An 11,876-nucleotide genomic window follows, 5' to 3' on the forward strand; every position below is an offset into this window, starting at 1 on the left:
TGCTCCCCTCGCTCACAAATCAGAGGGCGGGGATAAAATCATTAAGTTCTGATACCATTGGTCAAATGGGCTGTCAGTCCTCAGAGGGCTGCACCATTGGAGAAAAGTTTCTAACTCAGACATTGAGGCGCTTAGAGCGTGATCACGTAACAGAAACGCAGAGGCCATTGGCTGAGAGGAACGTCAGTCAGCAAGGTCAGGTTGGGGCCAATATTAGTTCACGGGGCGGGATTACAGCCAGAGCTCGGTTTCTCATTGGTGGCGGCGCTCCTCGGCGCGTGATCTCGGGGCACTCGGAAGTGCAGGAGTACTGCGTGAAGCAGCATGGAGGTAGTCGGGGGTGAGTAGTGGGGAGCTGGAGGGGCAGAAGGAGCGGGGCCATTCTGCGGGGGGTTGTAGCGAGGGCTCCCGCGGCGGCCTCTCCTGACTCCCCTGCCTAGCTGTGCTGGGACGGAGCCCCACGAGGCTGGGAAAGCCCCGAGACGTGGGGACTGCGAGGCTCAGCCGCTCACGATGGGCCTCCTCCCCCGGTCCCTGCCCGACGCTATGCACGGGGAGCGATGGCCTCCCGGGAGCCGCCCACTAGGGCGGGGGGTGTCGCTGTACAGCGGCTGCTTGGACCGTGTTTCTGTGGCACCCAGCGGCCATATGCGTGACTCGGAGCCGCTGCTGACCAGGCCTGTTGTGCTCTGCTCCGCTTCCCCGTGACAGCAAGGACATGTCATCCTTTGGTCAGTGTGTGTCTGCTTCTGGAGAGGGAAGGCCTAGGTATAAAGACCACACGTGCTCTTTCTGGCTCGGTACTGTGGTGCTCGGCGGCTGGGGGCTGCGCCGAGGATGCTGAGACCTGGCTTTGGCCTGCTCTCTTCTCCCGATTGACCGTAGCACTCTGGGAGAGGGATTCCTCTGTACTCCCCACTCTGACGTGAGGTTTAAAGATGAGGACTAGGACAGTGAACTGCATCTACTATTGCACGGAGAATGTAAAACAAAGACAGGGATCACTGATGTGCTGAGAACTATGAATAGTTCCTTTACTCATTGTCTACAACTTGGTACAAAATCAGCTGTCAGGGACATGGCTGGTCACCAGCACAGTGAAAACACAGCCTTTCAGAGCAGATTGTGCCTAACTGTATCTTGGGGACAGTTATACAGTAGGTTTTTTTTTTTGTAGTGTAGACAGTACCTAAAACAGCACAGCACCAGTTCCCATGTGCAAGGAGGCTATCTTTCTCAACCCTACCACATGGACTTTGCAGAAACTGATGAAACTGCCAAGAATTTGTGGCGTGACACACTATTAGTAACCTAACTCAGTCCGACTCCTGCTACGTTTTCTCTTCTCCTATGACCAGCAACTTGGGACTAAATCCACAAAAGGGCTTAGATGTTGCAACACTGAGCATTGCAGCACCTAACCTTTAGGTGTCCTGTTACCCAGTGGAATCCTCATCCCAGAGTTAGGTGCCCAGGCATGGGGAGAGTTAGGCATCTAAGAATAGGACTGACAGAATGGGGCTTAGTATGCTAAGCTTGAAGCTGAATAAATTAGCCAATCAAAAATGCCAAGCAAAGGGGTGGGATGTAAACAAAACATCAATAGGTACCTACTCTGGTCCAGAGGGAGGCACAGATCTCCGCTTGGGATTCACAGCTGTCATCCTGCTCCTGGACTTAGGCACCTAAGGGCTGGTCTACACTAGAAAATTAGATGGACCCAGTTATGTCGACAAGGGGTGTCAAAAATCCACATTCCTGAGTGACATAGTTAAACTAGCCTAAATCCCCATGTAGACAGGTCGATGGAAGAAATAGATTACATATGCTGGATTGTGTATCTAGAAAGGAGGTGGATTACATACGCTGATGGGAGAACCCCTTTCGTCAGTGTAGGTAATGTCTACAATATAGCATTACGGCTGTGTTGCTGCAACATTTCAAATATAGATAAGCTTTAAACCAGGTCAGCCATCTGTCTCTGTTTTGCTCAGGTGTGCATGCATGAGAGATGGAGACTGATGGTCACCCCATTATAAACAATAGCCCAGAGGTTAGGGCACTCGGAAGGTGAGGGACCCATTTTCAAATCCCTGCTCTGCCTGATTTGGGCATCCATCCCTGAGGAGGATTGACCCCCATGCTACTGGATGTTTTGGGGTGGGTCTCTCTCAATCTCTCTGGTTGTATAAATGATTAAATGTTCATTGGAGCAGGAAATGGCATTTGGGGCTCCCACATCCTGGGTGAGTGACCTAACCACTAGGCTGTAGAATCAATCTTTTTCTGGTCCAATGAATAGTTAATTATTCATACAAAGTGGTCCAGTTCCAACAGGAGTGGCTGTGGGAGACCTGCCCCAGAACACCCCATCACATGGGGATGGGCACTTTCCTGGACTATGAGTGATCCCGATTCAGGTCCTTGCCATTTCCCAGGTGAGAGCTCTGACCACTGGGTTATTGGGCATTCTCCTGCATGCCACCCAGCTGTCTCTTGTGTGAGGGCTTCAGAGAACACCTGTTGGATCAGGCCCTGCAATTGAGATGGGAGGGAAGGGGCACCTAGCTTGTGAATTCCACTGGGACTTGTGATAAATGAAGGGGCAGGGGTAGATTCCTTTTACAGACACCCAGACAGCCAGTTAGCTATAAAATCCCTGTTGGTAGCAGTTCTCTATTTGTTTTACCTGTAAAAGGTTAAAAAGTCTGACTGCATGCATAGGTAAAAGAAAGTGAGTGGGCACCTAGCCAAAAGAGCCAATGGGAAGGTTAGAACTTCTTAAAATTGAAACAAGACTCCCGTTTTGTCTGTCTGTGGTTATGCTCCCAGAGAGCAGGGACAGGGCTGGACTATGCTGTAAGAGCTTGCACCAGGTATGAAAAATCATTAAATCATACCTAGAAATTACCCATTTGAAACCTCAGATATGTAAGTAGATCAGGAAATGTCTAGGAAGACACAATTAGGTTTATCTCTCTTATTTCTTTATGGCTTCCACTTCTCTGTGCTAACACCCAGATGCTTTTGTTTTGCTTGTAACCATTAAGCTGGACCTCAAGGAAACCATTCTTGATGCTTAATTATTATATTTGCTCTTTTTAAATCTAGCATTAGCCTAAATTCCAGATGTATTTTCTTTCTTTTTGTTTTTAATAAAATTACCTTTTTTAAGAACAGGATTAGGACTTTTGTGTCCTAAGAGATTTGTGCACATGCTGTTTAATTAGCTGGTGGCAACAGCTGATTTTCTTTGTTTTTTCTTTCTCAGCTCTTCCCCAGAGGGAAGGAATTCTCAAGTGCACCTTTCTGGGTTCTCAAAAGGGGGTTTCTGCACTTGGGTGATGGTAGCATCTACCCATCCAAGGTCAGAGAAAAGCTGTAACCATCGGAGTTTAATACAAGCCTGGAGTGGCCAGTATTAATTTTTAGAATCCTTGCAGGCCCCCACTTCTGCACTCCACATGCCAGAGTGGGGAATCAGCCTTGACAGGGCTTAAGCATGACCTAGGGCACCGAGCAGCTTGGCGGTGTCAGGACTGCAGTGGTTTTGTGTGCGTCCACCAGGAGGGATGTAGGCACCTATGCGGTTAGACAGCAGCTGAATAGGGGGTTTGAGGATCTCTGAGTCCCCCCACATGTTAGCTGCCATTTTAAGTACCTAAAGCTATGTCCTTTTGTGGATCTAGCCTTTGGAACTTGCTGCTTTCTCTAGTCCTTGGCCCCTTTGAGAGAATAATAACAATCCTAACCTTGAAAATGCCATCTAATATGCTCCCCAACTATATGACAATAGACAATTCATCTGTATACAACCAAAGAGGTTTTAAAAATTATGGGGGAGAGAGAGAACCTACATAAAAGGATGTTAGATATTAAACACCTATGGAAACGTCTTGCAATTTCTTCCTTTCATTACAAAGGAGAAAAAAAGCAGAGATCTGTGCTATGAGTTACCTTTGAATTCCTGATTACTTCTCCCATGATCAAAGCAGGCTCCATCTCAAGATGAAGTCTGTTTTTCTCACTCAGCTTGTTCTTCAGTAAAATGAAGTCTTCCTCTTCCTTGATTGCTATTTTATATTTCCTGAAACACTGGAAAACCCCTCTGAAGCAAGAGATCACATCTTCCTCTCAAGTGCTGCTTCTGATGGTTCAGGTTCAGCGAACAGAACCAGTCTGAGGTACACCCCACTTTGATATGTGAAGCTTTAGGAAATTCCTTGATGATTCATATTAACTATTCCTGTTTTTTCCTGGACTTACTAAGGATTGTGTTTACCTTTATGTCTGAGTCCTTAGGGTTTCCAGAATGTGTTACTGATCATTCAGGAGTGTTAGGAGCCATTGGAATTCAAATAGTCCTCTGTTACCTGTGAGTCAGGTGAGGGAGTTCTCCATTGGATACCTGGTCCCACTAGTGCAGAAGTACAGATAATGTAAAGATTCATGGAGATAGTTTACTTATAATTAGGGCCTTAGAAAAAATCTTCAGGAAGCTGTGCCAAATTTGCAAATCGCGGCAGAGGTGCTGATATTACTTTGTTTATGAAACACTTAAAGTAACAATCCATAACAAAACATACCTAAAACAAAATTAGGTGACATTCTTGCTGTAAAATCAGGTTACTCTCATTGCTCCCTTGCTTCTTTTCCCCACTCCTACATAACAATCCAGATTTGATTTTTAACAGTAAAGGCCTTTGCTGGAACACAAGATCCCAGAGATCTGCCTTTGGAAAGATGGATTTATTGGAAACCTGTGGTGTATAAGCTTTGTTTCATGTGGTTCATGAGACATTGGTCCTTAAAATTGTCAGTGATCTTTGGTCCTGGAGGTACAGCAAGTTCCAGCCCTCTACCAAATATAGCATGTGAGTTCAGAAACTAACCAAGGTCCCTAATTTGCCAAGAGGCAGCGTCATTTGCCCTGAGCTCCAGAAACCTGTAACAATACCCATCCTCCTCCTCCTCTCATGTATAGAGCTGGTCCCCTTGGGTCAAGGTTGAATTCCATTGATGAGGAATCTTGCACTGCCACTTATCTGTGCTGTGACTCAATACAGAACTTCGTTCTTGGGATGGTTCAAAGGTGTAATTTCCCCTAGTGCCATTACAGTGGTGAAATGAGTGTGTTAATGCAGGTTTGCTGGGGCTTTATCTCCATTTTGAATTTTTCTTGCTTTCAGAGCTGTGTAGTTCTTGTCTCTAGATGGATCTTTAGATCACAAATTTCAGATTTTCTGCCTCTGCCAGTACCCCTTGAGGCCCTCTAGCTGTACTCCATTTAAAGAATCTCAGAAGAATGTGTTCACACCCCTTCCCTGGGGACTGAAAGCACACTGTGTATGAGTCATAAACAGAGGTTGCTTAGACCAGAGCAAACACTGACAGTGCAGCAAGCAAACCAAAGAAAATTTAAAACAAGACACTGACACATCCAGAAAAACAAGATCTACACAGCACAGAAAGCAGGAAACTCCTAGGGGACTGGATAGCTGAGGAAAGGGAAGGCCCAGAGCGTTTCACTAGGTCCCAAATTGCAGTCTGGCCCAGAGCATTTAAGCATGTGCTTAAGTCCCACTGAGGTCAGTTTAAGTACTTTGCTGAATCAGAACCAAAGTCCTTACCACCCACTGGCTGTATGTTGAGCTGATGAGTCACAGCCCTGTTCCTAGTGGATAATTGTCTACTCAAAATCCACCATCACATTTTGACTCAGGTTTTTCCACTGTTTTTAAACATTTTGCAACACCTTAGCCAAAATGTCTTTTCTGTAGTTTACATGGTGATAACTCCTTTAGTGGGAATGATGTCCTAGCTGTGAAATGTGAGGAGTCACTCAGCTGGCTGCCTATGGCATTGCTATTCATACATCCTCAGAGCAGCATGATGCTGTGTAGAGGTGCAGGGATGCCTCAGTGTTGTTCCGTTGTCCTTCACAGAGAGAGGTAACCTGGCTGGAGTTGGACACATCCTTCTGGTGCTCTCAGGAAAAGGAGGCGTGGGAAAAAGCACCATCTCCACCGAGCTGGCTCTGGCTTTACGGCATGCTGGGAAGAAGGTGAGCAAGCTACCATGTGGCAGTTATGAGTGTATTCTCCTTCCCCAAGATTCTAGTCTGGGGTTGTACGTTCATAATCTAGGTATTAGCAAAAATGCTACAAGATGTTTATCTAGTCATTAAGATCCTGCTGAGGTTGAGCAAAAGTTATTTTTACTATAAGATATCAGGTTTTTCTGCATTTATTTGACAAAAAAAAGCTGCAAAGTCCAGCTTTAAGGTCCTCTATTAAAGATGCTATATATGTGCAAAACATGATGAAAGCGCTGTGCAAAGCTTGTTCATTATAATTGTCCACATTATGCTAATGGGAAAATAGGCACCGAGTGGGGAAGTGACTTGTCTAAAGTCACACAGTGAGACAGTGGAAGAACCGGGAGTAGAACACAGGTTCCTTGACACCTGGACCTCAATGGAGTTGCTAGGCCATGTTGCCTCCCTTTCCTAAGTAATGTCTGCTTTGGGCTTGGCAGGCTTTGATATACTATGCTCTAAAAAGCTACTGGGATACTCACTTGCTGTGTGGATGGAGACCATGAAGGTTGAGTCCTTGATCTTTGCTGTCATTGCTCTCCAAGGCCTCTTGTTGTCTTGCCTGACCTGCTTCATGGCAGCTGTTGTGTGGACAATGCCGATTTATAGGGCATGAGTATGAGTAGGGAAAAGAAAGGGGAGGCAAAATCCCTCTAAAGGTTTCTAGGGGTCTGAGAGGACATTGGGCTTACTTATGGAAAGGCAGAGAGAAAGATTTGGAACAGGGAGGGGCCCTCCTGTGCATATAAGCAGAACATGAGCTATATGAATGTTTACAATTTACATTGTGGTGAAGGCTCTCAAAGCACCACACCCACACACACACCCCTAAAATGTGGCCTCTTGCGGGGAGGGAGGGTCAGCCACCCAACATAACGGCAGTGGGGAATTGTGGCTGAGGACACAGGGCAAACAAAATGTCCCAAAGGCTCTTTAAAGTCCTGCAGAGCAGATGGGCCATGGTTTTTAAGATCTCATTTGAAAGATCTCTGTCCAGGAAGTTCAATGACAACACACTGATCTCCCTTGGAAAGGGGAAAGGTTGTGTGAACTCATCCGGGATTTGAACATGTGGTTCCTGTGTATTTCAAATCTGATGTGTAGGATTCTAAGCCATCCTTTCCTTAAGATCTGGGCTGTAGAAATCAGTGAAGAGTTATGTTTTGCCACTGTAGTGGCCCTCTGTACTGCCTTAGTTTAAGGGATTGTCTGAATGGTTCCACATATTTACTGGCAGGTGGGGATCCTGGATGTGGACCTATGTGGCCCCAGCATCCCTCAAATGCTCAAAGTCCAGGGCAAGAGTGTGCACCAGTGTGACAGTGGCTGGGTGCCTGTCTTCGTCGACCAGGACAAAAGCATCTCTCTCATGTCGATTGGCTTCTTGCTGGAGAAGCCAGACGATGCTGTGGTTTGGAGAGGACCCAAGAAAAACGGTACACACGGCTTTTACTCTTGGTAGTGACCCTACAGCAGTGGTGCCCAAACTTCTCCTGTTGCACCCCTCGCCATTACTGCACAGCCAAGGCTTCCATCCTCAGTGAAGGAGCTCAGGCTGAAGCAGAGCTGGGGGGAAACAGGAGGAGAAAGCTGAGGCAAGAGGAGGAGCGGCCTGGGGGCAGGGTGGAGCTGCATCCGGGGCCAGAGCTGGGCTGGGGACGGAGCAGAGTGGAGCTGTGGCTGGAGGTGGAATGGGGCTCCATGCCCCCCTCAAGGGGTGTGGGTTGCCCCACAGTTTGGGGACCACTGCCCTACAGCAAGGGCACCTCCTGCAAAGATGAAGCTCGTTGAAACACATGCTTGCCTTACTTACAGGCTGGTCTTGTCTTGCATATTGCTCATTATCCCCTTGTGCTTAGGCATGGATTGCAGTCTGTAGTCCTTGCTATGTTTGAGCAGGTGAACTAGGGCTGGATGACAGACTAGGTGTAGGTAGCCTTTGACCTCTAGGTTGTTGCTTTCAATCTAGGCTGGTCATCATCTGAAGCTCCCCTTCCCCCCGGCTTCTTGCCCTGACTCCCAGCTGGGATCGGCGCCTGAAGCCGCCCTGGGCTTCATACCTCAACTCCCAGCCAGGAGCATGGCTCCTGCCGTGAAATTGACAAGACAGCTGAGGTAAGGGACGCAGTGTCTACACAGACACTGCATTGCCCTAACTACATTAACATAAGCCTTATGCCTCTCGTGGAGGTGAAGCTATTAGGCCGGTATAATGGGACTTACATCTGCAGGAGCATGGCTGTAGTGTGATCATTAGATCGACATAAGCTGCCTTATGTCGATCTAACTAGGTAGTGTAAACCAGCCCTGGGGAATGAGCTGTTAGATCTGTCCTGTGCTCTCTGGACAGGCCTCTATAATCACTATTGTTGGCACAGAACAGAATCTCCATGGTCTTGGAGACTGAACTACCCTCTTGCCACGCCCTGTAGATGCACTCCCTGTAGGGCAGGATAGAGACCCTGAGGGAAGATGGCACTGCTTCTGTTGATAGAGGGCTTCTCTTCCTACTTAAGTCTTATTCTTTTGAACCTATCTGTTCACACAATGTGGTGATCTGATATCTAACAACTGCTGCTACCACACTGTTGAGATTACAGACCACACCTCTGCTGAAAGCAAAGATTTTCCTCCGTTTTGTTTTGGCAGCTTTGATAAAGCAATTTATCTCCGATGTGACCTGGGGAGAACTTGACTTCCTTATTGTGGATACACCTCCGGGGACCTCGGATGAGCACATCTCCACGGTGGAATCCCTTCGCCAATACAAGCCCCTCGGGGCAGTCCTGGTCACGACGCCACAGGTATATGATGCTTTCTGGGGCAGATGTTTCCACACCCTGCCCTGGGGTCACACCAAACTAATATTTTATTGACCCCATTATGCCTTTAGGTTTGTGTTTACATGACCCTGTATGAATGTCAGTGTCTCTCTATGGCTATTAGTTCTGCATTTCTACTCCCTTCATCCCTCCAACCTGTCTCTGTGTAGCCTGACCTAAACTCAAGGATTGGCAGCACTGGATGAATGGGCAGAAAGATGGACATGCACCTCTTTGATTTTGCTGTCCCTTTATCACTGATACCCCATGACTCTGTGCCCGCAGGCGGTGTCTATAGGGGATGTCAGACGAGAGCTGACATTCTGTAAGAAGACAGGATTGCGAGTGATCGGGATTGTAGAGAACATGAGTGGTTTCGTCTGCCCGCACTGTTTGGTGAGCCCTTTAAAACTGACCCACGGCTGAGCACCTCCTGCCTCAAGGGTATGCTAGGCAATCTGCTACATTGTTCTGCTTGAGGCCTGGGGTTTAAATTGACTTTGCTTGACTGTGGTCCATTGGAGAGACCAGGGAATGCCACAAAGGTAATGTGGTAGGTCTCTGGAGGCAAGCGGCTGACTGTACTGCTTTGTGGACCCTGCCCTCCTTCATTGGCTGGCTGTTGGGGTAGGTTCAGGAGAGGCAGCTCTTTTGTCTTCCTAGTGGGTGCTGGGGGGTAAGAATGTCTTTGAGGAAGTGCATGAAGTCAGGGGGGGAATCAGCAGCTGCCCCAGGCAAATGAGCATTGCTTACTCAGATAACTGTATCATTCTCTGCATTAAATGTATCCAGATAAACAGTCATGTTGGCCATCTTTGATGCCCAGCCGTCTGCAGAACTGCTGCTCTGGGAAGTTCCTGGTGACTAAATGCTGTTTCTTCTGCTCTTCCAGGAGTGCACAAACCTCTTTTCCAAAGGGGGCGGTGAAGAGCTGGCCAGGCATGCCGGAGTCCCATTCCTAGGTGAGTGTCTTTTGAATGCAGAACCCTCCCTCGGGGGAGGGGTAGATCAGAAGAGCAAATGGTTGGTGAGTGGTGAGAACACAGTGCCACAAGGAGCATGGAATGGGGTCCAGAAACCAAACTGCAAGCTAAGCAGGGGAATCTCCCCTTGAGGTCTGAAGAGAACCTAGTTTGGGAGAGGAGCATAGAGCTGCCAAAGGGATGTGGTTATTGTGTGTCTGGCCGGCAGAGAACCTGGCAGTCCAGTCCGGCTTTGCATATGATGGGAGATTTGGAGTGATCCTAGTTGCCTGCTGTCAGGTAACGGCAAATACAGGCAGCACCACTGAGAGTCCAGCGGAGCTCCTATGAGGGAAATGAGGAATTTATTTAAACCTCCTTAATTATTTATTCCTCCCCCTAATCAAGGAGCAATAGTCTCGACAGTGATGCCAGGGTAAATCTCTGCTGATTGTGGTGCTAGAAGCACTTATAGCTCCTTTCTACCAAGAAAATGTCTGGTATGGTGCTGCACATCTAAAATGTAGTCTTGCTGGTGAGCAGTAAGGAGGTTAATAATGCTCAGTCCTAATTGTCTTGTCTTATTCTGCCTCTCCTTTGGTTGATGTGGGTGTCTCACTCCCACCTTTCTGTATCTCTGACTTGCATGTGTGTACTCTCATCTCTGTAACTCGTCCCAATGGTCTCATGGTCACTTTCTCCCTTTGCCCTCCCACACAGGGTGTGTTCCCCTTGATCCCCAGCTCACCCAGAGCTTGGAGGAAGGCAGAGATTTCATCCAGGAGTTTCCCAAGAGTTCTGCCTTCCCTGCCCTTGCTCACATCGCCCAGCAGATCTTGGACAGGACATCCCCTGAGGGCTCCTGAGTGTGTTTCTAAGGCTGGACTCGCGTTGGCCGCCTCTTTGCAGCACTGTCAGCCGTGGACCAAGCCGATGGGGAATGTCAAAGCTATTTTAAAACATTTTGTGGGGGAGAGGGTGTCATTGGTACCAGTTTGCAGAGATCTGGGAAAGGGAAGTGACACTATCACTACTAAAGCCTTGAAGAGACCTCGCTAGAGCTTACCATTGCTCTCTAAGGGGGCGTGTACATTTGCAACACCATTTGCCTTCTGAATAGATGAGCACTATGGCCATCCTGGAATGGGCTATGGGGGCACAGGTGGTGCAGCTTTTTCTAGCCACACAGAGAATGTTTCATCTGCCCATGAACTCCTGCAAAGTTAGTACACTGTGAAGATGGCCACTCCCAGGCTGTGGTGCTGCTGCTCATTTCTGCAGTATTCTTGGCTCTGTAAATTGTGTGTGGCCATTGGTCTTTGCGGCAAATACTGGTAGAGATCCAGGACAGGAAATCCTTCCCTTATTGAACAGAATAGCACCAGCAATCTCCACCCCCCGACTCCTGCTGCTGCTACCTTCCCCCAATTGCTTCTGTAGTGCTGCACACATGGTACTTCCTAGTTCACAGTGACTGCTGTCAGCTTCATGCCAGACCCTCTGACCCTAGATCCTAGCCGAGCCATTTCACTCTGAAACCACAAGTATTTGGTACAGAATATGCCTATGAAGGCATGTGTGATGACATCAAGTCTCTACAGGAGCTCTGAAGTCTGTTTACTGAGTCTGTGTCTTATCACTTACTTAAGGAACGCACCATCTTTTGGCTCCCTGAAAGGTGTCAGGGCTCAGGAATATTTGTAAAGGCTACAGACATTAAATAATGTTTTCTTACCATCTGAATGTCTCATTGCATTTTGTGTGTGTATGTGTGGCGGTGGTGGGGGGTTTGTCCTCTTCCCCTCCCCCCGCCCCCCCAACTGAATTCTAGTTTCCTTCCTACACCCTGTCAGTATTTGGTAGCAAATAATGGTTCTGCTCTGCTGGCGGTTTTGTTTGTTTTGTGTGTTTTGTTTGTGTTTTTGTTTTGTTTTAAGATTAAGGAAGTGCTACATTGGCCTTTATGGCTAGAGAAGATGGTCCTCTCTAAATCAA

General features: G+C 47.7%; 1 protein-coding gene across 3 annotated transcripts; it reads left to right on the forward strand.

Moving 5' to 3' along the window:
- Window positions 1–233: 233 nt before the first annotated feature.
- Window positions 234–11,620, forward strand: NUBP2 (NUBP iron-sulfur cluster assembly factor 2, cytosolic). 3 transcript variants are annotated; one of them, XM_048867072.2, is made up of 7 exons: window positions 234–340; window positions 5,946–6,064; window positions 7,335–7,533; window positions 8,747–8,901; window positions 9,205–9,315; window positions 9,812–9,881; window positions 10,602–11,620. In XM_048867072.2, the coding sequence occupies exons 1-7, from the start codon at window positions 325–327 to the stop codon at window positions 10,745–10,747; spliced, it is 816 nt and encodes a 271-aa protein (XP_048723029.1). In that variant the 5' UTR covers window positions 234–324; the 3' UTR covers window positions 10,748–11,620. The 3 variants fall into 3 exon arrangements, with proteins under 3 accessions (XP_048723029.1, XP_048723030.1, XP_048723031.1); XM_048867074.2 differs by lacking the exon at window positions 234–340 and adding an exon at window positions 721–4,184; XM_048867073.2 differs by lacking the exon at window positions 9,205–9,315.
- The last annotated feature ends 256 nt before the right edge of the window (window positions 11,621–11,876 follow it).

The sequence above is a fragment of the Caretta caretta genome, chromosome 10 (genome assembly GCF_965140235.1).
Source record: "Caretta caretta isolate rCarCar2 chromosome 10, rCarCar1.hap1, whole genome shotgun sequence".
Classification (NCBI taxonomy): domain Eukaryota; kingdom Metazoa; phylum Chordata; order Testudines; family Cheloniidae; genus Caretta; species Caretta caretta.